General features: G+C 49.6%; 2 protein-coding genes across 10 annotated transcripts; one reads left to right on the top strand and one right to left on the bottom strand.

Moving 5' to 3' along the window:
- Positions 1-766: 766 nt before the first annotated feature.
- LOC125167253 (NADH dehydrogenase [ubiquinone] 1 alpha subcomplex subunit 3-like) lies at positions 767-1,015 on the bottom strand. Its single transcript, XM_047861120.1, has one exon. It carries the CDS (start codon positions 1,013-1,015, stop codon positions 767-769), a length of 249 nt encoding a protein of 82 aa, XP_047717076.1.
- A 4,936-nt stretch (positions 1,016-5,951) lies between these two features.
- On the top strand, positions 5,952-21,976 carry ABCD4 (ATP binding cassette subfamily D member 4). Of its 9 annotated transcripts, none has more exons than XR_007153135.1 (19): positions 5,952-6,119; positions 10,150-10,268; positions 10,410-10,537; positions 11,692-11,831; positions 13,022-13,138; positions 13,515-13,640; positions 14,261-14,311; positions 15,720-15,814; positions 16,073-16,194; positions 16,300-16,391; positions 16,565-16,654; positions 18,347-18,555; positions 18,719-18,810; positions 19,203-19,239; positions 19,627-19,676; positions 20,109-20,161; positions 20,414-20,515; positions 21,172-21,287; positions 21,459-21,484. XR_007153135.1 is itself a non-coding variant. In XM_047863557.1 (19 exons), exons 1-19 carry the CDS (start codon positions 6,082-6,084, stop codon positions 21,525-21,527), a joined length of 1,731 nt encoding a protein of 576 aa, XP_047719513.1. In that variant the 5' UTR covers positions 5,956-6,081; the 3' UTR covers positions 21,528-21,976. The 9 variants fall into 9 exon arrangements, 7 of the variants coding, with proteins under 7 accessions (XP_047719513.1, XP_047719512.1, XP_047719514.1 ...); XR_007153136.1 differs by having other exon boundaries at positions 5,953-6,119; positions 20,459-20,515; XM_047863557.1 differs by having other exon boundaries at positions 5,956-6,119; positions 11,782-11,831; positions 20,439-20,515; positions 21,459-21,976.
- Positions 21,977-24,497: the final 2,521 nt, after the last annotated feature.

Raw genomic sequence — 24,497 nt, 5'->3', positions numbered from 1 at the left:
CGAGCAGGGGAAGGGAGGGAAGGGGCAGAGAGACAGCGAGACAGAATCCGAAGCAGGCTCCAGGCTCTGAGCTGTCAGCACAGAGCCCGACGCGGGGCTTGAACCCACAAATGGTGAGATCATGACCTGAGCTGAAGTCAGATGCTTAACTGACTGAGCCACCCAGGCGCCCCTTGCTTAACACTTCTGTGTGCCAAGCACTGGGCTGGATGTTGCAGGATATAAGGATCACTAGGCAAGACAGGGGAGATAGGCAGAAACAACTTTGTCTGCAACAGGTGTAAATCAAGAGCTGGGGAGCCAGAAGGTGACTGAATTGTTTCTATACTGGGAGACAACTTTTGAGAAGGTTGCATTATGTGGGTAACATTTTTTTTTAACCCACTTTAGAGGCGCCTGGGTGGCTCAGTCGGTTAGGCGTCCCACTTTAGCTCAGGTCCTGATCTCATGATTTGTGGGTTCCAGCCCCGCGTCGAGCCCTGTGCTGACAGCTCAGAGTCTGGAGACTACTTCGGATTCAGTGTCTCGCTCTCTCTCTGCCCCTCCCCCTCTCACGTTCTGTCTCTCTCTCTCTCTCTCTCTCTCTCTCAAAAATAAATAATAAAAACATTTTTTTTTAATTTTTAAATAAAAAAACAACCACTTTAGAGGTGTCTGCGTGGCTCAGTTGGTTGAGTGTCCAACTCTTCTTTTTTTTTTCTCTCTCTCACTTTTTGCATTCTATTGGCCACAGGGGAGGAGGCCTCCTCCAAGTTACCAGAGGTGCTCATAGTTTCTTTAGCCACTCCAAGCTTGGAACCTTGGGGTCCTGGGACTGGCTGGGCACATCGGGCATGTTCCCATCATCTTGGAGGGGCACTGGATAGTTTTTGGGCGTGGCCTGGTTGATCATGGTGGCATATTTGGTGAAGGGCCTAACGGTGGGCAGAATTATACCGAGGCCCCCAGTGGTGAAGGATGCGACCAGCACCTTGACCCAGACATCCTTAAGGAAGGCTGCGAGTCTCCTGGCCATCCATCTTGGTCCTTGAGTGTCCAATTCTTGATTTTTTTGGCTCAAGTCATGATCTCATTGTACGTGGGTTTGAGCCCCACATCGGGCTCCATTCCGAGAGTATGGAGCCTGCTTAGGATTCTATCTCTCTCCCTCTCTCTCTGCCCCTCCCCAACTTGTGCGCGCGCACACACACTCTCTCTCTCAAAATAAATAAATAAATAAACCTAAAAAAAGCACCACTTTAAGTATACAAACTGTTTTGTTCAAACTGTCCTCTTTTTTAAATTTTATTTTTATTTATTCAAATTTTTAAAAATGTCTTTTATTTTTAAGAGAAAGAGCAAGCAGGGGGGCAGAGAGAGAGGGAGAGAGAATCCCAAGCAGGGTTCGAACTCACGAACTGTGAGATCATGACCTGAGCTGAAACTCAGAGTAGGATTTTCAACTGACTAAGCCACCCAGGCACCCCTTATTTTTTTATTTGAGACAGAGAAAGAGAGAGAGACCCCACGAGTGGAGGGAAAGGGGCAGAGGAAGAGAGAGAGACGGAATCTTAAGCAGGCTCCACACCCAGTGTAGAGCCCGACTTGGGGCTCGATCCCATGACCCTGGGATCATGACCTAGGCCAAAACCAAGAGTCAGACTCTCAACCAACTGAGCCACCCAGGTGTCCTCAAACTGTCCTCTTTCTATTCTTTTCATTCCTAATTCTTACAGATTCCTATCATTTCCAATGGGTGCATCCTCACACACACACACACATTGCATTGTAAAAGCAAAATACGGAGTATGGCTTCTTTTACGCATAACCATATTTTGGCTATATCCAAGGATATTCACTGCAGTATTCTATGTATTAGCAACATCCATCAGTAGGGAAGTGGATAAATAACGGTTCTTTTTTGGGTGATGTATTTTATAGCAGGAAAAAAATGAGGTAGGTATATATGGTATGGAACAATCGCTCCAAGATATGCTCCAAAGCATAAAAACCAAGTTGCAAGGTGGAGTGTTTAAAAGGAAAAGATGGGGGGCGCCTGGGTGGCTCGGTCGGTTAAGCGGTCAACTTCAGCTCAGGTCATGATCTCGCGGTTTGTGAGTTCGAGCCCCGCGTCGGGCTCTGTGCTGACAGCTCAGAGCCTGCAGCCTGCTTCAGATTCTGTGTCTCCCTCTCTCTGACCCTCCCCCGTTCATACTCAGTCTCTCTCTGTCTCAAAAATAAATAAACGTTAAAAAAAAATAATAATAAATAAATAAATAAATAAATAAATGGAAAAGATGGGTGTGTGAGTGTGTGTATATGTGTGTGTGTGTGTGTGTGTGTGTGTGTGTGTGAGAGAGAGAGAGAGAGAGAGAGAGAGAGAGAGAGAAGAATCACACACAGAAATCTGCATATACATAAAATATTTCTGGAAAGATTCCTAAGAAACCATGAATGGTAGGGGTCTCTGGGATATGAGACAGACTTGTTTTTCATTATATGCCTTATTATCCGTGTGAATTTTTTTTATCATGTGTTTTTAACTCTTTCTTTTTACTCTTTCTTTCTTTCTTTCTTTCTTTCTTTCTTCCCTCTTTCTTTCTTTCCTTCTTTCTTTCTTTCTTAGTACTCTCTACCCCCAACGTGGGGTTCGAACTCATGACCCCGAGATCAAGAGCCGCATGCTCCAGTGACTAAGCCAGCCAGATGGCTGCATTTTTAAATTTCTCCATTAAAATCAGTTAACTGGTACTAAAAGAATAATAAACTTAAAAAATAGTTAACTAAAACCAAACTAAACAGTATAGCACGGGCATTTTTTCCATGTTACTATATAATACATTTAGCTCTCCTCATTGCCAGGCTGTTCAGGTATTTCACATGTATTAACTTACTATTTCCCACAACAACCCTCAGTTATTATTCTCTTTCACAGATAAGGAAACTGAGGTACCTTGCCCAAGATCACACAGGAATTTGAACCCATGTAACCTGACTCTGAAGTCCATGCCCTTAACCATCTTGGTGATGACACTGTTCTCTTGTTAAGGCCTGCAAAGCATGTTCTACAAAGTGATTGTGTCACACTTTATCTAACTGCTCCTCCTTTGATATGCATTCTGGTTGCTTCCAGGATTTTGCTATTATCTACCATGCTGCAGAAACAGCCCTGTGATTAACTCTTTGTGCTCTCGGGTCAATATATTCATAAGAGTGCCGTGAAAGTTATTGCCGCATCACTTCCCTTTGTTTTCCTTAACCGATTTGGTCTTTGCTCTGCTCGTCTGTGTATAAGAATGAGGAAGTAGCCCAGAGGTCCAGTAGCTAGAAAAAGGGGACGCTCAGTCCTAGTGGAAAAAAGTATGAACAGAGACACTGACCTGTGTGTTTTGTGAGGTTAGGGGTTGTCTAACTGATCTTTGTTCAACAAGTATTTCTTGTGCCCGTACTGAGTGCTTTTACACAAAGGAAGCAGAGGCAGGGCGGACACAACAGGCCCGTGGTCCGTGCCTTCATGGAGCTGACAGTCTGTGGAGAGAGAGGCATTAATGAAGCAAACACACAGGGTGAAAAAAACAACAACAATGCACAAGTGCTATAAGGAGAAAAAATGGGGTACTGGGGGAGGGAATAATGGAGTCTTTCTTTAGAGGGGGCAGTTAGGAGAGGAACTTCCGGGGAAGAGACATTACAGTGGGGACAGAAGGAAGAATAGAAATTAACAGAAGAGTTAAGGGGAACAGGGTTGTTTCCTGGCCCCTAAAGAAGTTGGTGTGGTAGGTGGGGCCAAGGCCCTAGAGCCCTTTGAAGCACTGAGGTCTGAGTGAGGTGTTGATGTAAAGGAGTTTACATTTTTGCAGATTCCCTTTGCTGCTGTGTAGGAACTGGATTAGGGCAGCAACAAGAATTTAAGCAGAGAAACCAGTTAGACGGTTGGCCTAAGGTGGTGGAGGAGGAATCTATAAGTTAAAAGAGTTTCAAAAGATGCATCTATCAACTGCTATGTGTGGGCCTTATTTGCATCCCGATTATTCTTTAACTATAAAAAAAAATCACAGCTATAAGACAATTAGACAAGTGATCATAGTATATTTGATAGGAAGGAAATATTTTTAAAATTTTTACGTGCTCTGTCAGATTTCCCACTGTCCCCACTTCAGGATTTAAGAGTTGGAAATTATCTAGTAGATAATTTAGAAATGTAAACTAATATATTAATTTTTAAAATTTTTATTTATTTTTGAGAGAGAGAGACAAAATATGAGTGGAGAAGGGGCAGAGACGCAGGGAGACACAGAATCTGAAGCAGGATCCAGGATCTGAGCTGTCACCACAGAGCCCAACATGGGGCTTGAACCCACAGACTGCAAGATCATGACCTGAGCTGAAGTCAGACGCTTAACTGACCGAGCCACCCAGATGCCCCTAAACTAATATATTATTAAATCCAGTTGATACTGGAACAATCGATCCCACAACCCTGGGATCATGACCTGAGATGAAATCAAGAGTCAGATGCTCAACCAACTGAGCCACCCAGGCACCCTCCCTTGTTATGAGGCCCAAGAAGTCAATACTGTCCTGTTTGAGAAACCTTGCTGCTGTAGGTCTTTGTCACCACACTTCATGAAGACACTGTAATTGTCAACAGGTGGGCCTTCCAGGTTGAGCACCAGCTCAGTGAAGACAGGTGATGCATGTGTCTTGCTGAGTGATTGGCATATAGTTTACACTTAATAAGGATTGAAGGAAGACGAGGAGGTTCATCCAGATTCAAACTTAGGGCCCTGTGAGATCAAGCTGCTAGGTTTATTTCTCTCTCTCTCTCTCTCTCTCTCTCTCTCTCTCTCTCTCTTTTAAGTGTTATAGTTCCAGGTGTACAATGTAGTGATTCAACAATTTCACACATCACCTACTGCTCATCAGGACAAGTGTACTGTTTAATCCCTATCATCTATTTAACCCAACCTCCCATCCCCCCTCCCCTGTTAACCATCAGTTTGTACTCTACTGTTAAGGGCCTGTTTCTTGGTTTGCCTCCCCCCCCGCCCCCCCCCCCCCCCGCTCTTTTGTTTTGTTTCTTAAATTCCACATCGAGTGAAATCATATGGTGTTTGTCTTTCTCTGCACGCTGCTTGTTTTCTTGATATATTTCCAACCTCCCTTTGGGCACAGTAGTAATAAGACGACAAGCATTTGGTTCTCCAACATTTCACAAATATTTATTAAGTACTTACTAAGTATTGTCAGCGTTCCAGATACTAGGTATACGGAAAGGAGCAAGGCAGAGTCCCTGATCAAATAAAGTTTATTCTTATAGGTGAAGACAAACAATAAAAGCAAGGAAACAAGATGGCTTCAGTGATAATTATAATGAAGAAAATAAAAGTGGGGCACCTGGCTGGCTTAGTCGGTAGAAGATTCCACTCTTGATCTTGGGATTATGAGTTTTACCCATAAAGATTACTTTAAAATCAGTGAATGAATGAATGAATGAATGAATACGTGTAATGGCAATAGGGAATGATGGGGCAGGGTAGGGTGAGAAGGTGACATTTGAACTAATTTTGAGAGTGAGCCATCCATGGAAAAGGTCGGGGCCAGGGCAATTGCACTTGGAAAGACGGTGAGATGGAAACAGTGGCCACTCCATGAAGGCTTAAGGGAAAAGCCCGATCACTTACACCACCGCAACGTTGGATTTCGTTACAACTGCAATCCGGAATCCTGATTTACTGTTAAAATACCACCGCGGTTTCTTTGGGAGAATGTACGACACATCTATATTCTGAGTCAAAAATACTTGTCACAAAACAGTCGCACTTCTTGGCTACTTCTTGTCAAAAGGGAAATCTTCCGGATCCAGCAGGGGGCGCTGTAAAGCGCCTGCTCCACAGAATGTACCTCTCAGCACTCTTTGGTTCTTTTCGAGGAGCGGGTCGCTTCCGGGAGCGGCCGCAGCGCCCGGCTCCTTCCTCTCTATCCGCCCGTCTCTGTGGTCGCCATGGCCCCTCCCCTCTTCGGCTAACCGCGTGCTGTTTGCACTCTTCCCGAAGCCCACTCGGGGGCCGCGGGGCTCCGGCGGAGGGCGGAATCCGGCTTATGGCGGTACCGGGGCCGGCGGCCGGGGCTGGCGCCAGGTGAGCAGGGCGGCCCGGGAGGAGGGCCGGGCCTCAGGGTGCCCTCCCCGGGGGTAGGTGAGGAAGGGGCCCCGCTGCCTTCCGCCCTCGGCCCGGTCCAGGCAAAAGAGGAGCTTGCGTGGGGGCGCCCCACCCTCCCGCGATCCGAGGCCTCCTCCAGCACTCTGTGGGATCCTCTCCTCGGAACTGGCTCCTCCTCCCCCCCCCCCCCCCGGCCCCCCTAAGAACTTCAAGTGCACAGAATTGAATTAATCGTCATTCTCCGTTCTTAGCACACTGTGGTCCAGTGTAAGCCCCTCTTGTGTTCTGCTTTTGTATCTTCCTTCGTTCCTTATTCTCAGTCGCATTTCACCCCCCTTCTCAGACGCCCCACTCTGGTGTATTAAAAGAGTGTTTGTACAGCCCAGTGTATACAAGTTTGCGCATTTGTTACCTTGAAAGATATATAGTGGTTTTGAATTCCATAAGTTATAATATGCTGTGATTTGTTTTTAAACTTTTTGACTTAACGTAATGCTTTTGAGATCCTATGTTCAGTAGTAATCTAGTTTTCATTTTCTGGGGCTGCATGAAATGCTACTCTACATACTTTATTAAAATTTTTTTTTCAACGTTTATTTATTTTTGGGACAGAGAGAGACAGAGCATGAACGGGGGAGGGGCAGAGAGAGAGGGAGACACAGAATCGGAAACAGGCTCCAGGCTCTGAGCCATCAGCCCAGAGCCCGACCCGGGGCTGGAACTCCCGGACCGCGAGATCGTGACCTGGCTGAAGTCGGACGCTTAACCGACTGCGCCACCCAGGCGCCCCTCTACATACTTTAGACACCGCATTTTACTTACATATTCCCCTAATGACGGACACTTAGATTGCATCCAGTTTTTAACCACCGCAAACATACTGGCGTTTGTCTCCTTGTGGATATGGGTGATATTTTTCTGGATTATCCACCCACCCCCCCCCCACCCCCCCCCCACCCCCCCCCACCCCCCCCACCCCCCCCCCCCCCCCCCCCCCCCCGGGTAGGATGCTAGGTCATACCTACATCTGCAAAATTATTCTCTGGAATGGTCACATCAGTTTTTACTTCCCAGCAGCATTGCATAAAGGTTCTGACTTCTTCATATCCCCCCAACGTTTGGTATTTTTTGATTTTCTAATGTTTATCCATCTGATGGGTTGTAAGGTGGCATCCCCTTGTGTTAATTTTCATGTATTAAGCATTTGGGTTTCCCCTTTTCTGAATTGCCTGTTTGTATCCTTTTCTCACTTTTTCTTTTTTTTTTTAATGTTTATTTTTGAGACAGAGAGAGTGCGAGCATGAGCTGGGGAGGGGCAGAGAGAGTGGGAGATACAGAATCTCAAGCAGGCTCCAGGCTCCGAGCTGTCAGCACAGAGCCCGCCCAGTGCGAGGGCCGAACTCAGGAACCGTGAGATCATGACCTGAGCCAAAGTGGATGCTTAACCGACTGAACCACCCGGGCGTCCCCTTTTCTCACTTTTCTATGGATTTCCTGTTGTCCTGACTTGTAGGAATTCATTGTATGCTCTAGATTTTGATTCCTTGTTGGTTTTACACTCCGCACACACCTTCTCCAAGTCTTTTAATTTAACCCATGGCACGGTGTTGAGCAAAAATAAGTCCGTGGGGTGCCTGAGTGGCTCATGGTTAAGCATCCAACTTCAGCCCAGGTTCAAACCCCGTTTCAGGTGATCTCAAGCCCCGATTCGGGACTCTGGCTCTACCTCTGTCTCTGCCCCTCATGGAATTCTCTCTTCCTCTCACTCTCTGCTTCTCTCTCTCTCTCTCTCTCTCTCTCTCTCTCTCTCTCTCTCACACACACACACACACACACACACACACACACACAAAAGTAATAAGTGCATTCGTTTTCCCCTTTATGAAGATTTGTGGGTCTGGGGTCTTATTTGAGGAGTATCTTCCCACTGTATCTTCATTAAGATGTTCTTCTGCAGTTCCTTCTATTAACTAAATAGAATTGCTTTTCACCTTTAGACTTTCAATCCATTTGGAGTTTTTAAATTTTATCTTTCTAAATGATGTGAGGTAATGACCTAAATTTTCCTCTGCCTTTTTCAGTTATAGCTAATGAATTAATAATTAGAAGTTAGAGAGCCTTTGGAGCATAGTTAAGAGCTCACTTTCTTGGACCTAGGTGGCCTGTATCCAAACCCTAAGGCTGCCACTTACCAGGTGGGTGACAGGGCAAGTTACTTACCCTCTTTGGCTTTAGTTCCTCATCCATAAAATAGGATGTAGTTTCCATCTCTTAGAGTTGTGGCAACCAAATGAATTAATACATGTAAAATACATGGAGAACAGTACTGGGCATATAGTGTTGCTTACTGAGTGTAAGCAGGTGTTAGTATCAATATGTCATTTCTTGTGACACAGCCTCTATTATGTGCCCATGTAAACATAGGCCTGTTTTTTCTTTTTGGTCTCTGTCCCATTGGTCTTTTTGTTCCTGTATTAAAACCACAGCTCTGCAATATGATTTGTTTTAATAACTGATGGTTTGAGTCTCTTCCTCCTCCTTTTCTGTTCTTCACAATTGCCCTCAGCTATTCACGGGCCTTTATATTTCCTTGTAAAGTTCCTCGGAGAAGTTCTGCTTGTGATTGGTATTATGCAGAATTAATAGGCTACTTCTGTTAGAAATTAGGTCTTTATAGGGGCACCCGGGTGGCTCAGTGGTTAAGCATCCCGCTTCGGCTCCGGTCATGATCTCATGGTTTGTGAGTTTCAGCCCTGGCATCAGGCTCTGTGCTGACAGCTTGGAGTCTGGAGCCTGGTTCAGATTCTGTGTCATTCTCTCTGTGCCCCTCCCCTGCTCACGCTCTGTCTCTCTGTCTTTCAAAAATAAATAAACGTTAAAAAAAAAAAAAAAAAAAAGAAATGAGGTCTTTATATAATTAAAAAAATTTTTTTTTAATGTTTATTTTTGAGAGAGAGAGCACGAGCAGGGGAGGGGCAGAGAGCTAGGGAGACACAGAATCTGAAGCTGGCTCCAGGCTCTGAGCTATCAGCACAGAGCCTGACACGGGGCTTGAACTCACAAACCACAAGATCGTGACCTGAGCCGAAGTCAGATGCTTAACTGAGCCACCCAGGCACCCTGTCTTTATAGAATGTTAAGTCATCCCAACTCTATCTAAGTCTTCTTTCACATCCTATGACAGAGCTTTCTGTTTTCTTTCAAAATGTATTTTTTTTTAATGTTTATTATTTTTGAGAGCGTGTGCTTGCACACACAAGCAGGGGAGGGACAGAGAGAGAAGGAGAGAGAATCCCAACGGGCTCCTCACTGTCAGCACAGAGCCTGACCAGGGACTCCCATCTCATGAATGTTGAGATCATGACCCGAGCCGAAATCGAGAGTCGGATGCCTAAGCAACTGAGCCACCCAGGCGCCCCTCTTCCAAAATGTCTTATACACTCCTTTTAAAAGTTAATTTCTGGATATTTTGTAGTTGTTTTTAAGGCTTTTCTTTTGTAAATGACATCTTATTTTCTTTATATTTTCCAGTTGGTAATTGTTGGTATAGAACACTATTGAGATTTGTATGTTAACCCTATATCTAGCTGAACTCCTTTTATTTCCATCATTTGCCTATTGATTTGCTGTTTGTTGGGTAATTGATCGCATTATCTGCAAATAAAGACCATTTAATCTCTTCCCTTTTAATTCTTTTACCTCATGTATTTTTCTTGCTTTATTGATCTAACCAGAACCTTAAAATCCTTGATGGGCTTTCTTGTCATGTTTGGGACTGTATAGAGGATGTGGCTAGAGTTTCTTCATTAACTGTTTTTTAGCTGTAGATTTTTGGTAAATAACCGTTTATAGCATTTACCAGCTTACAGAAATTCCTTTCTCTCCCATCTATTCCTCACATTCTTGCTGCCTGGCCTGGACCCCTCCATAGAACAATGTAGAGAAATTTGGTAACTGCTCTCTGAGGCTTAATGGCTATCTTAGGTTTCTCTCTGCTTCTCTTCTTCAGGCCCAAATTAGATCTGCAATTTCTCCAGCGGTTCCTGCAGATACAGAAGGTTTTGTTTCCCTCTTGGTCATCACAGAATGCTTTGATGTTCCTGACCCTTTTGTGTGTGGCCCTACTGGGTGAGTGAGTGAGCCCAGGTTGGAGGGGGCTTTGGGGTTCCTTCTCTCTGGAGAGTTGATGAGGCAGGTGTTCAAGGGGAAGCCTCCCTTCTCGTTTTCTCATCCTTCATCATTGATTTCTGACTCCTTTCCCCACCCCAGAACAACTGGTGATCTACCAGGTTGGCTTGATCCCAAGTCAGTACTATGGGGTCCTGGGAAACAAAGACTTGGATGGGTTCAAGACCCTGACATTCCTGGCTGTCGTGCTCATCATTCTCAACTCCATGGTAAGGTGTTCTCCGTGTGTTTCTCTTCTTCTCCAGCCTAGTGTAAGCAGAATGCCCAGTGGGACTTAGCCACCAGGAAGCAGGAATCAGGCTGTGAGAGGGGTGTTCCCTCCCTTTTCTGGGAACTGGAGTTCAGAGCCCTGTTCAGGGCATTGATCTTGCTGTTTGGCCTAATTCCTCAGGTGTTTCAAGCTTCCAGGACTAGGCTGGGAGGTTCTGGTTAAATCGGTATTTAGCAGAAATGATCTTGTCCCTTCCATTCCCAGGACTCTTGCTTCAGGGAGCTCAGAGCACTTGAAATTGGGGATCAGCAGCTAGGGGGCTGCTGCTTCTCTGTGGGGCTGAGGCCATGGTTCAGCCTGGCACCATGTCACCTCCCAGCCCTTGCACCTGCGGCTTTCCTGCAGGATGGCCTCCTTCCCTACCCTTGTTCCCTCGGTTAATGCCTGCTCACTTTTCAAGGTTCTGCTGTTGTCACCTCCTTCAAGTCCTCCTTAGCATTCTCCTTCATGTTTTGTCCACCAAACCCTGCCCTCTTCTCTGCTTAACTAATACTTTGAGTTAACCTCTGCTGTAATACTCCTCACAGCCTTGTCATTGTTTTCTTGCTAGACTGAGCTCATTGTCATTGCCTCAGGCTTAGCGTGTAAGTGCTCCATCAGTGGTGAACAGGGAGAGTCAGGCCTCCGCTAGGACTCAAGCCTGATGCTCTGTCTGCCTTACTACCTGCTTTCTTGGGGAAGTCACTTCTCATCACACTTGGGGCACTTTTGATGGGTCTTCTGGAAGGAAACACCTGTGTGTACATAACCCTGTTCTAAGCTTTGGGGGACAGAAAAGTAAGAACATAAATGGCATAGAAATACCCTCCCAGTCTCCAGAAGTTCACCTGCTCTCAGCAGAAGACAGAACAATTACTGTCTTGGCTTTGATAAGCCCTTTAGTGCTTCGTGAAGGAATGCGCACGGGAGGGAGGGAAGAATCCCCTGACTTGACACTTGAAACAAGCAGAAGTGCTGAGTGGACAGAGAATAATCAGAGTGGGCTGGGACTGGTCAGCAGAGGCCTTCTGCCGGCCCTGAGCTTCTGGCTGAGGCTTGCAGTAAGCCATCTGTCCCTCTCGCTCCCTTCCTCTTGCTTCCCCCGCTGCACAGCTGAAGAGCTTTGACCAGTTCACCTGCAACCTGCTGTATGTGAGCTGGAGAAAGGACCTCACCGAGCACCTTCACCGCTTCTACTTCCAGGGCCGCGTGTACTACACCCTCAACGTGCTGCGGGATGACGTCGATAACCCGTAGGCGCCCGCTCTCGGTCCTCCCTACCGTCTGCAGGGTCCTGTCGGGCTGGCTCAGCCCTGGAGAGTCCCTGCTGCACGCCCCTGAGAGCTCATCCACAGTTAGGTGCAAGTGTTGATAAGCACCCTACGGGAAGGAGACCCTGGAGGCTCCCTGGAGGGGCTGCAGGGCTGAGAATAGGGAGCTAAAAGATAGGAGCAGCTCGCTTTTGTCCGTTTTATATCCTGCATTTCCAAACCAGGCACCATCCGAAGAAAGTGTCCTCGGGAGCAGAACAGCTCTTGGATTTTCAGCAGTAGAAAATGACTGCTGCCTAGGATTCCGTGTGAGATTTAGATCTTCATCCTGTCCCCTCCCAGTTTATAGGCCTTAGTTCACTGAGCCCCAGGTCCCCTTTCTGGGAAATGAGGATGACAGTTCCTACCTGAAGAATATCTCAGATGATTTTCATGGAGAGCACATATGTGGTACCTGGCACATGACCAGGGTTCCAGTGTGAGTTCGCTCTTGTTATTTTACAGGTGAGGAAACTGAGGCCCAGAGAATGCCAGTGACTTGCCCAGGGTCGTGTCTCTCACTGGAAATAGGAGTCAGTGTGGCCCCCGGCGGTGCCGTGGGACCTGAGGAGTCCCTCCTCATACTCATTCCCTGTCCACCCACCACCCTCAGGCACTTTCTTGCTTTCCTCAGCCTAAGCTGAGCTTTGCAGCAGAGATTCTTCGGATGCCTGTTGCCTCTTTCTCTTCTAGGCTTCTCCATGGCTCACCCCATATGAAGCTTCTGCAGCCAGATAGTTAAAATGGGGGAGGCTCGGGCTTGCAGAAGGGATTGGGAGGAGCTAGATAGACAGGATAGCTTTTCTGCTCATCCAGAAACTCGGCTTATCTACCCTCGTGTCTTTCTCTGGTGCTGCTCAGGACCCTTGGGTACTGGACCTTTCAGTTGCCACTTTTCCTGAGGGGTAAACTGAGGTACCCTAAGAAGCCACTCTTCAGAACCCCATTTAAAGGTCCTGAGGGTCTCGGTGCCTCTAGGAAAACCGGTGCTTATCTGGGTCCATCTTTCCCTGGGATCGTAGCTGACAGTGCCGAAAGGCAAGGTCAGGGTGAGAGGTAACCGGAATCAGTCTCCACTCTCTCCACCCTCTGCCCTGCTCCCTGGTCCAGTTGCTCTGTGTTGTTGGTTCCAGGGACCAGCGCATCAGCCAGGACGTGGAACGGTTCTGCCGGCAGCTCAGCAGCATGGCTAGCAAACTGATCATCTCGCCCTTCACCCTCCTCTACTACACCTACCAGTGCTTCCAAAGGTGACACCTCTCCTCCCCCCCCCAGCCAGTGTTTCCCCCGAGGTCCCTCGCTCACACAAACTCTCCCAAGTCAGGGCCTTCCTTCCCTCCTACCTGTAGCCCAGGAAGCCTTCCTCTGTCCTGTGCTCGCCCCCCTGTCCTCCCTTGAGACATGGGGCATTTCAGTGTCACGGGGATCCTGGTACTCTGACCTCCTAGATCAGGTAGCAAATGCCCCCCCACACAGGAGCAGAGGTCCCACAGGACTGCTGGCTGAAATTGGACAACTGGTGCCTGAAAGTGAGCAAGAATCAGGGCTGAGCCCTGCAGACATACGTGTCACACACACACACACACACACACACGCACTCCCCACCCCCACCCCTCTGCTTTTCAGCACAGGCTGGCTTGGGCCTATGAGCATCTTCGGGTATTTCATTCTGGGAACCGTGGTGAACAAAATGTTGATGGGGCCCATCGTGGCAAAGCTGGTGCAGCAGGAGAAGCTGGAGGGGGATTTCAGGTATGTCTCTCTTGCTTGAGGCTCCTGGGCTGAGCATAGTGGCTAAAGAATGAGACCTAGAGTAAGACAGCCTCATTCAAATCCCAGCCTGTGCTAGTTACTAGCCACGTGCTCTTGGGTGAGGTCTTGAACCTCCCTAAACTTCAGTGATCCCATCTCTGAAAGGGGTGATACCGTTGCCTGCAGAGAGGGTGGTGAGGAAGATTACTGAGATTATACATGAGAAGGACCGAGAACAGTGTCCGATTGGCCATCATCATCCCTTGGCCTTCTCATGTGCTTCTGTTCCAACCTCCCTGGTTTGGCTCAGCCGATGGATCCAGCCCCTGTTCTTGCTTCCCGGGCCCCCCTCCTTCAAGTTGGGCCCTGGGAGGCGGTGGTGTGGGCAGGAATGCACCTGTCCTCTGGGGAGCTGAGGAACTGCCCTGTCTGCAGGGCGTCTGTCACCCCACACAGGTCCTGGGATTCCCGCCTTATGACAGCTCAGGGAAGGGCTACGCCAAGACGGCCACAGTTTTGAGGGAGCTGGGTTCCTCTTGGGAGGTCTTAGTCCAGGCCTCCGAAAGGAGAGGGGCCAGTACTGGCCACTGTCAGCACACGTTTCCCTTTGGTCTGCGCAGGTTCAAGCACATGCAGATCCGGGTCAATGCTGAGCCTGCTGCTTTCTTCAGGTGAGTCGGGTGGGGATAGTTCCCTTCTGCCTCATCAGAGCTGATAGAAGAGATGGCAGAGAAGGGAAGACGAATTGTACAGCCCTCCTACCATCACTGAGCCTAGGGGCCGAGTATTTCCATTTGGCTATGACCCTGTCCCCGTATCGCTCACTGACCTTGTCGGCCTCATCCTTATGTCCAGGGATTTTTGCTTCTGAAGCTGGTCCCTTCTAGTGGCCTAACATGGGGCCTAAATTTTTTCTAAGAATGAAATGAGTGAATGCTTCACGTCTTGGTGAGGATTGTAAGGCATTGCCTCTGCCTTTGTCTTACCCTCTTTAAAATGGCTTTCTGCCACTGCCTGATGGCTGATCAAAGAGTCAAAGTCCAATCCTTTGTCTCTGTAGCATAAAGAAGGAAAGGGAGCCTCAGGAGATCAGGAGACCTGGTTCTTACACTGTTCAAGTGGAACAAAGAGTCACCTGGTCTCCTGACAGCAGCATTGTGAAATTTCATTCCTTCCCTCAGAGTCAGGGCAAGTCCCTGGGCCTTGCCTCCTGGAGGCCTGTGGAATCGTTGTTTGGACTAATAGCTCAGGGCCCAGAGGTGTTCGTGGAAGCTGCCATTGAATTATCTGGATCTCATTGCCCAGGGACTTTTGCACTTGTCCAGCTCTGCTGAAGTTTGTAGCAGCCACCACTTGGGGGCGCCCAGGATACTAGGAATCTGCAAGGTGGGGTTGGGTTGTGTGGTGGGTAGGGCTGGGCCTGTGCTAAGTTGTTTTTGGATTCTGCAGCCTCTCAAGAGGAAAGCAGGTTGGTTGTTGGAGCTCTGGGTGGCTTCCAATGGCTTCTCTGTCCCTCTGACACTTTCCACGTGCCAGGTGGAGAATGCAGTGTCTGCCTGTCCCCCCTGAACTGGGAGCTCAAGGACAGGGACTATTTTATCCACTTCTTTATCTCACTGGCTAAGTAGCACAGGGCCTGCCACATAGCGACTACGTGTATATTTGTTTAGCAATAACAGCTGTTATTTATCGAGGGCCCCTCTTATGCCTGGCGCTTTATGTTTAGAAATTCTCACTTTGACTTGTTATGTAGGTGCTATTAGCTCCATTTTATAGAAGAAGAAACTGAGATTCTGAGGCTTAAGTAACTTATCAGCGTCACCCAGCTAGTAATTGGCCAGAGCCAAGATTTGAACCAGCTCTGCCCAATCTAGAGTTCATGTTCTTTCTGCAGACAACACTGTGTTGAGAAAACAAGGCAATGAATGGGTGCGAGTAGCAGGAAGGGTCTGAGGTGAAGACTATTTGAACGGGCCTGGTCCCTAAAGGAGCATGTGATATGTGATGAGGGATGGAGGGGTCCCCTGGCCTGGAATAAGGCTCTCCAGGCCCCATGGACACCCCAGCCTTTCTCGCCAGAGCTGGGCACGTGGAGCACATGAGGACAGACCGCAGGCTGCAGAGACTCCTTCAGACCCAGAGGGAGCTGATGTCCAAGGAGCTGTGGCTGTACAGTAGGTGGAGGGAGCCCCTGGAGGCAGGAGCCACAGGATTGGGATAGTCCCCTTCCCTTCCCACACCTCCCTGCTTTCTCTGCACGAATCACTTTGCTCTGATGAAGGAATTAACCACAAGGAGCCACTCCCTTTGCCATGAGTACCTTCGGGAGAATGAGGATCCAGGGAATAGCTTGGCCCTGCTTGGCTCTTCCTCCCTCAGAGCGCATGAATGGTTCCTGCGTCTCTCATCCTGGGTGTTTCTGTCTTATACAGTCGGCATCAACACATTTGACTATCTGGGCAGCATCCTGAGTTACATTGTGATCGCAATCCCTATTTTCAGGGGTGTCTATGGAGACCTGAGCCCCACAGAGCTCAGCACCGTGGTCAGCAAGGTGAGAATCCCGCCCCCCCTGCTGACCCCTCATGCCGTCCCCTTCAGCCAAGTGCCCAGGACCTCAGAGTCCAGGCCTTTGATCAGTGCTCCCTGTCCTGTGCAGAATGCCTTTGTGTGCATTTACCTCATCAGCTGCTTCACCCGGCTCATCGACCTCTCCAGCACCCTCTCAGACGTGGCTGGTTACACACACAGGTGAGGCCGCGTCAGGCCCCTCCCCACGTCCTGAGCAGAGCATGTGCCACTTGGAGAAGTAGCTGCATGAAAAAAAGGAACAGAAAAACCTTATGCTAGTGGGTGTGAGAGAGGGAGACTAACACCTTCACCTGGGCCTTCAGACCCTCCTCAGATTTTCATTTCTTGCCCAGGATCGGGGAACTTGAGGAGACCCTTCTGGACATGTCCCCGAAGTCACACGGTGGTGAGATCCTGGATGAGAGCGAGTGGGACATGGATAGGTGGGTGCCGGCCTGGCAGGGTGGCACAGCGGTTGAGGAGGCAGCTCTGGGGGTGCCCAGTTCGGGTTCGCCCTGGAGCCGTGCTCTTGCTCAGCCGTGCAGCAGAACTGTGCGGAGCAAATGAAGGAGATCACTGCCTCATGCCCGACACGTTACACATGTTCACAGTTAGTGTTGCTGTTCTGGCATCTGTTGTGTTCATTCACAACTTCCTCAGCTGCCGGAAGCAAATGCGCACACCCGCTTGGGCCTGTGAGAACAAGACGAATCTGAGTGGTACCCCTCCCACTGAGCCCCGCCACCTACCCCTTTCCTCAGGGCATGCTTGTTTACCTTGCCTCGCTCACACCCACACATCTTTATTCGTGTCTCCTTGCATGCTCGGTGATGTTTGTGACCTTTCTGTGCAACTGAGGATTTGTTTCATGTCCTCGCTTTTCCTGATCTAATTACTTAACTGTTCTTCTGTGTCTCAGTTTCTTCATCTCTGTAAGGGGAACAGTAACTGAACCTTCCTCTCAGGGTGCTTGCGAGGATTAGAATCACAGTTCACAGAAAGTACTTGAACAGTGGCCACAGAGAAAGCTTTCAGAAATGGAAACAGCCTGAATTCCAGGGACTACACACAACTCTCTCCTTAGGGACTAAAGCCTGGACTGTTGCCCTGTTCAGAATTCAGGCTTCGTGCACCTCTGGGCCTCGGGCTGGGGAGATGGGCAGTGACCACAGGAGACCAGAGGTGCTGTTGTCCGGGGGAGGTGGGTGTCTGCGCAGACCCAGCAACTCCAGATCCCTTTATGACCACCATGCCCATCCTGTCATAGCTCCTGGTTACACGCGCTATGAAAACCCACTCGTCTTCTAGTTAGACAGCTTCAGCCCTGTGACCCCGAGGGAGTTACTTAGCCACCTGACTTGGTTTCCTCATCTACCAAGTGGGGTAAGGAGTCACGTGCGGGGCTTTGTGAAGCCTGGAATAAAGGAGGTGCCCCCAGCCCTACCTCTGTTAGTCTGCTAGGGCTGCCCTAACGATACCATAGACCAGGTGACTTATCCAGCATTTATTTCCTCACAGTTCTGGAGACTGGAAGTCCCAGATCAGGTTATTGCCTGGGTTGGTTTCTTCTGAGGCTTCTCTCCTTGGCTTGCAGATCTGTCTTCTGCCTGTGCCCTTTCCTGGCCTCTTCCCTGTGTGTGAGCCTCTCCCTTTTCTTTTTGTTTTTTGTTTTAAATGTTTATTTTTGAGAGAGAGTGAGCGAGCACGCAGGAGAAGGGCAAAAAGAGAGGGGGACAGAGGATCCAAAGCAGGCTGCGAGCTGTCTGCACAGAGCCCAACATGGGGCTCGAACTCACAAACCATGAGTTCCTGGAAACCTGAGCCAAAGTTGGACGCTTAACCGACTGAGCCACCCGGGTGACCCTCTCCTTCTTGAAATGACCTCAACTGTATTAGATCAGAGCCCTATCCTAATGGCCTCATTTTAATGCAGTCATTTCTTTAAATACCTTATCTTCAAGTGCAGTTACACTCTGAGGCACTAGGGGTTGAGACTTCAGCATGTTATTTTGAGGACGTAGTTTAGCCCATAACCACCCCTCTATTCAGAGGTAAGACCCCCCCAAGGACAAGACCCTCCCCGCTGGCAAAACACACTACTTATCTTCCCCACACTCCCCTCCTCTTAATCACAGGGCCCCAGACTGGCCAGCTGCAGAACCAGCGGACACAGCTTTTCTCCTCGAGCGGGTCTCCATCTCTGCCCCCTTCTCTAACAAACCCTTGATCAAGGATCTGAGCCTGAAGATCTCTGAAGGTCAGAGTCTGCTCATCACGGGCAACACGGGCACCGGCAAGACCTCCTTGCTCCGGGTTCTAGGCGGCCTCTGGACAAGCACACGGGGTGAGAACCAGCCCTCCCTGCCTCTGAGCCAGCTGGTGGTGTGTGTGTGTGTGTGTGTGTGTGTGTGTGTATAAAAATCCGGGTGTTTTTGTCAGGAAAGGAAGTGAGAGGCAGTTACTCTGTCTGGGAGATCTCAAAATGGAGGTTTCTGTGGGCTCTGCAGGCTCAGTGCAGATGCTGACGGACTTTGGGCCCCATGGGGTGCTGTTCTTGCCACAAAAGCCATTCTTCACTGATGGGACCCTTCGGGAGCAGGTCAGTGTGGAGCCCACTCCTACCCCTGCCCTCACTGAGGCTTCTGGCAGTGTGACGGGTCTCAGCGCTAGAGAGTTCTGGGGCAGCAGGTGGGGTAATAAAATGGCCCCTGCCTAGCAGTGCCCTGGCCCTAAGAACTTTCTATTCACATCCGTGGATTGGGCCATTAGAGTGGCTCCTGGGGGCAGGTTGGATTCTGGGGGCCCTGCCCCACCATCTGCCGGCTCAACCTCTCCCACTGGACTCTTGGCCCGGGTGTTCCTTGCCGTCCTCAGGTGGAGAGGAGCCTGGCCTTGGCGGTTCCTGGGGCTGTTTCTGAGGGAGGATGGGCTGTGTGCCGCCCCACCTCTCTTTGGCCCTCATCTCAGGCCTGTGTGGTTTTGTTTTGTCAGGTGATATATCCCCTAAAGGAGATCTACCCCGACTCAGGTGAGCTGAGCCTCGCTGAGACACGTCCTTCCATGTCAGTTGTCCCCACTCTGCCTGGCTGTGGCCTCACCAGTGCCTTTTGGCAGAGGCTCCAGCAAGGCTGCTGGTTTCGGGTTGGTTTTCTTCTTCAACGGCTTATGATTTTGCAAACTCCTCTTGCTCTGTCTTCCTCTCCTTGAGGAGACATGCCCACTGGAGGAAGGGAAGAGATTACTTCCTTCACCTGGCCCTTCCCTTCTGTGTTAAGTGCCATAACCTGTCCCTGTAGAGCCTTAGCCCAGATTCTGATGCCCCCCCCCCGATTCTGCCCCCTTCCATGATGTACCCCATCTCTTCTGGCCACCCAGAAGGAGCTGACTTCTGGAAGAAAGCTTCTCTGTGTTGCAGGCTCTACTGACGATGAGAGGATCGTGAGGTTCTTGGAGTTGGCAGGCCTGGTGAGTGCGGGCAGGGACCCTGAGGTCCAGGCCCACCTGGTAGCACCGACCGCAAGTGCTGGTCCGGCAGAGCCAGCCGACTGGCCTGGGCCTGGGACTGGAAGTCGGAGCCTGGATCAGGGGGGTGGAGTATAAAGTGGCGACAGGAGCTGTGGTTATGTACGGGCAATAAGGGGGTGCGTTCTCTGGAGCGAATTTTAAAATGATAACAAAACACCAAGTAAGTCTGCTTTTTCTTGTCATCATGCTCCAGCAAATCTAAACCGTGCAGTTAACGAGGTATTCCTCTCTGTCTGCGGCAGATTGCTCTCACGGCGTCCTGCCATGGTGCATCGCAAGGCTGGAGCTCTGTCTCAGAGATGGGTGGGGTGGGGTGACAGGAAGCAGGGATGGGCCCTTTCACGGACGGTGTTCCCTCTGGGTGTGTTACAGTCCAGTTTGGTGGCGAGGACAGAGGGTCTGGACCAGCAGGTCGATTGGAACTGGTAAGAAGGGAGTTGGGGTGCTCCAGAGCCAGCTCCCCCAAAGACTGGGCTCCAGGTACTTGCTGGCCCATCAAGGGCATGTTCATGGCCTCGGGAGCAGAGTTGGGACCTCAGCTCGTGGGCAGCAGGGCTGCAGTGTGGTTGAAGGGAGGAGGGTGCTGTCCATCTGTCTCGGCGCTGGCTCCTGCCATGGGAACCTCTTCTTGCCTTGACCTTCTGTGCAACAGCCAGGCTATATCCTCCTTCCTCTAGTGGTGCTCTCGTTCCCACTCCTCAGGTACGACGTTCTGTCCCCAGGAGAGATGCAGAGGCTCTCCTTTGCCCGGCTCTTCTACCTGCAGCCAAAGTACGCAGGTGAGGCCTGCCCCACAGGTGTGCGTGCCAGGTGCCGTGTGCTCACAGAGGTGTCTGTGCATGTGTGTTCATGTGTAATTGAGGAGGCGTTCACGTGGGTAGGAGAGCACCCCTGTGCATGACTGGGCATCTCTGTCCCTGCAGGACAGGATGGCCGGGCTCTGCCCATGAGGCAGCAGGGTGCTCTTGGAATCCTCAGGGCGGCTCTGGATGTGCCACCAGTTCCTAAGCATTCTGCCATTGCAGCAGCCGGAGCCAGCCTTGAAAGAGCGTGTGATTTTATGCCCCCGGGCTCTGCGGTCCATAAGGGGGCCACACTCCTCCCCCCAGCTCTGCCTGGAGAGGGACGGCAGTTGTGAACTTCTTCAGGGACTGACATCCTGGGGGGAACTAAGAATCCCTGCTTTGAGCGGTTCTAGGCGGAGCTGGTGCTTATTACAGGAAGAGGGGGGATTTTGTCCTGCCGCTGGTAGAAGGCTTCCCAGGTAGAGCCTCGCCCTCTGCTCTTTTGGCCATGCTCTCCCTATGGCAGGGCTCCTGTAAGCCAGAGCAGCCGTTAGCCTTCCCCTGGTCCCAGCCAGAGGTAAGTGCGGTTTGGAGAAGCAGAGGTGGGCAGGGGCAGGACCCTATCTCTTCCCTCCGGCTTCTGCCCTCAGTGCTTGATGAAGCCACCAGCGCCCTGACTGAGGAGGTGGAGAGTGAGCTCTACCGCATTGGCCAGCAGCTGGGCATGACGTTCATCAGTGTGGGACATCGGCACAGCCTTGAGAAGGTACCCAAGCTCACAGAGATGGCTTAAGGAGGAGGAAGAGCCCAAAGGCTGGGCCTGGCCAGGGGCCCTTCAAAATGGGGAGCGGGGGCAGCAGAGAGGGCAGGGAATGGATGGCCTCCTCTTGTTGTGGCTGGGCCAGCCTGATCCATGCGTGGTGGCGGTCTCTTGCAGTTTCACTCGTTGGTTCTGAAACTCTGTGGAGAAGGAAGATGGGAACTGACCAGAATCAAAGTGGAATGAAGCCAAGGGTGTGGCTGGCCACTGGAGGAAGTGCCAAGCTCAGGGCAGATCGGCATCCCCCTGGAGAGACCAGGAGGCCTGCAGGGCAAGGGAGACCCCTGGCCCGCCTCACAGGTCCTGAGCAGGGAGCGCTGGCAGCGAGGGTGTGGCTCCCAATGGGGCACCCAGTCCTGCCAGGCCCCCCACCTGCCTCAGCCAGAGCTCCCTGCACTCCCAAGTGCTGATCGCTTACAAATGACCTCAGATTGTGTTTTCTAAAGAAAAACCTGAAAGTGTGAGATCTATGAGAAATGTAGGATCAATGTGGAGAGAATATTGGGCTTAAAGTCCAGAGATCCGGAAATCTTTTAAATCCATTAAATTTTGTGGCAATAGATTTTTAACTTTAATCAACCACTTGAATTTTATAACTTTTTTAAAAAGAAAAGATAAACATTTCTTAAAAATTGGAGCTTTCTCCCTTCTCTTTCCTCTGCATTGTAAGATGACCTTTAAATTGAATCCACAGACTTGTATTTGGGAGCTGGGTGGGAAGGAAGTAGCACTCTCCACAGTACTGGAACCTTCTGTGCCTGGTTTTTCACTTCACCCCGTATCTCCACTTTCCCTTTGCTGGTTGTACCTATAACCTCTAGGGCCCTTCTGTTCTTGTCTTAACCCAAGTACAACTAAATCTCTTTCCCCTCAGTCAGCTAAAATAAGGCGGAGATTTTTCAAAAATAGTCTTTGGTAGGAAACAGCAACAGCCAGGGAGAACAGACAAAACCCAGAGAGCGCAAAATTTTGATATGGAAAATGATTGAGCCCAAAGTCCTTATTCTAGAACAGTGTTCCTTCCCCAATGTTGAGTTGTCAGGGCAGCACATTCATAATTTTTGTCAGATCTCTCTATTTCTTGTAGTGTTCATCACTTAATTTTTTAAAAATGTTTATTTATTTATTTTGAGAGGCAGAGAGAGAGAGAGAATCCCAGGCAGGCTCTGCTAACAGCGCAGAGGGCTCCATCTCACAAACTGAGATCATGACCTTGAGCTGAAACCAAGAGTCAGATGCTTAACTGACTGAGCCACCCAGGCACTGCAGACGCTTAATATTTTCTGAAATAAGTCACTTTTTGTTTTTGTTCTTTGGGTTTTTTTGTTTTTTTGCTTTTGTATGTGTAAGTTTATTCATTTATTTTGAGAGAGAGAGAGAGAGAGAGAGAGAGAGAGAGAATCCCAAGCAGGCTCTACACCAGCAGTGTGGAGACCCACGTGGGGCTCAGGCTCACAAACCATGAGATCATGACCTGAGCAGAAACCAAGAGTTGGACACTTAACCTACTGAGCCAACCAGGCACCCCAGAATTAACTCCCTTTTTAAACCTAATTGCGTTTTTTAAAGTTTACATTTGGGGGCGCCTGGGTGGCTCAGTCGGTTAAGCGTCCGACTTCGGCTCAGGTCATGATCTCATGGTCCGTGAGTTCGAGCCCCACATCGGGCTCTGTGCTTATGGCTCAGAGCCTGGAGCCTGTTTCAGATTCTGTGTCTCCCTCTCTCTCTGCCCCTCCCCCATTCATGCTCTGTCTCTCTCTGTCTCAAAAATAAACAAACATTAAAAAAATTTTTTTAAAAATAAAGTTTACATTTGATATAAATAGAAATAACTGTGGGGCGCACGGGTGGCTCAGTCAGTTAAACGGCTGGCTCTTGTTTCTGTTTAGGTCACAATCTCATGGTCTGTGAGTTTCAACTCTGAGTCAGGCTCCTGGATGACAGTGCAGAGCCTGCTTGGAATTCTCTCTCTCTTGGTCCCTCTCTTGCCCCTCCCCTGCTCACACTCCCTTTCAAAATAAATGAAAAGAACCTTAAAAAGGTAACTGAAAATGACTGTAAACAATGTTCCGAGATTGCAGTTTGGTACTGTGCCTGCAAAGACTCTGAGGCTTGCTCTCTTTTTTTTTTTTTAATTTTTTTTTTTTTCAACGTTTATTTCTTTTTGGGACAGAGAGAGACAGAGCATGAACGGGGGAGGGGCAGAGAGAGAGGGAGACACAGAATCAGAAACAAGCTCCAGGCTCTGAGCCATCAGCCCAGAGCCCGACGCGGGGCTCGAACTCACGGACCGCGAGATCGTGACCTGGCTGAAGTCGGACGCTTAACCGACTGCTCCACCCAGGCGCCCCGCTCTCTTTGTACAAAGGGAGGTTAGGAGATTGTTGCAAGGGAGTTAGACGTACTGGCATCCAAGTGAGAATTTTCGCCTTAATAAAGTTAAAAACCTGGAATGGGAACTGCAAGGGGAATGACTTTCTCACTGTAAGACTTGAGGTTATTTACTGCCTTGTTGCTTATCACGGAAGGTGATCCCAGATGTGGGGCAGGAAATGGTAGAAATGGAAATTGGGAAAGCGCTGCCTGGGTAGCCGAAGTCTCCCCAACCCGGCCTGGCTAGAACCTTTTCTTAGCTCCAGCTCCACCCTTTGCGCCCAGGTGCCGGGCCGAGAGAGCGCAGGTGGCTACCTGGCCAGGTCTGATGGAAGTTCTGGTCCCCGGTGAAGCCTTCTTAGGGCTGTAGGATACCAGCACTGCCAAGGCCGGTGGCAGGCCTTCGGCCAGTGTCAGACTCTCTCGGGGGCTCAGAGGGACCATCAAGGTGGGCATCTGCTTCAGAAGCCTTCCCATACTTGAATCTCCTAACTATATCCTGCCAAGTGGTCTTCTGGCCTCTGTTCAAACACACTTAGCATTGGGGACCACCCATCCTTGGGCCCCTCTAATTGAACAAAGCTCTTCCTTAGGTTGAGGGAAAACTCTCCCTAAGGATTAAGGATTGCCCTCTCACCCCTTGGGCATGTGTCTGTTAAGCTGTGGGGGCCAGGAATAGAAAGACCCTCTCGATATAATTTCTGTACTTTTTCAATGTAGCTGAAACTTCCCCAGCCTGTTTGGTGACCTTTCCTTCCTGACTTGCTTCCTTCCTTACTGGAT

This window comes from Prionailurus viverrinus, chromosome B3, assembly GCF_022837055.1.
Source record: "Prionailurus viverrinus isolate Anna chromosome B3, UM_Priviv_1.0, whole genome shotgun sequence".
Taxonomy (NCBI): Eukaryota; Metazoa; Chordata; class Mammalia; order Carnivora; family Felidae; genus Prionailurus; species Prionailurus viverrinus.
The sequence above is the reverse complement of the archived record's forward strand: the minus strand, read 5'-3'. Positions and strand labels throughout refer to the sequence as shown.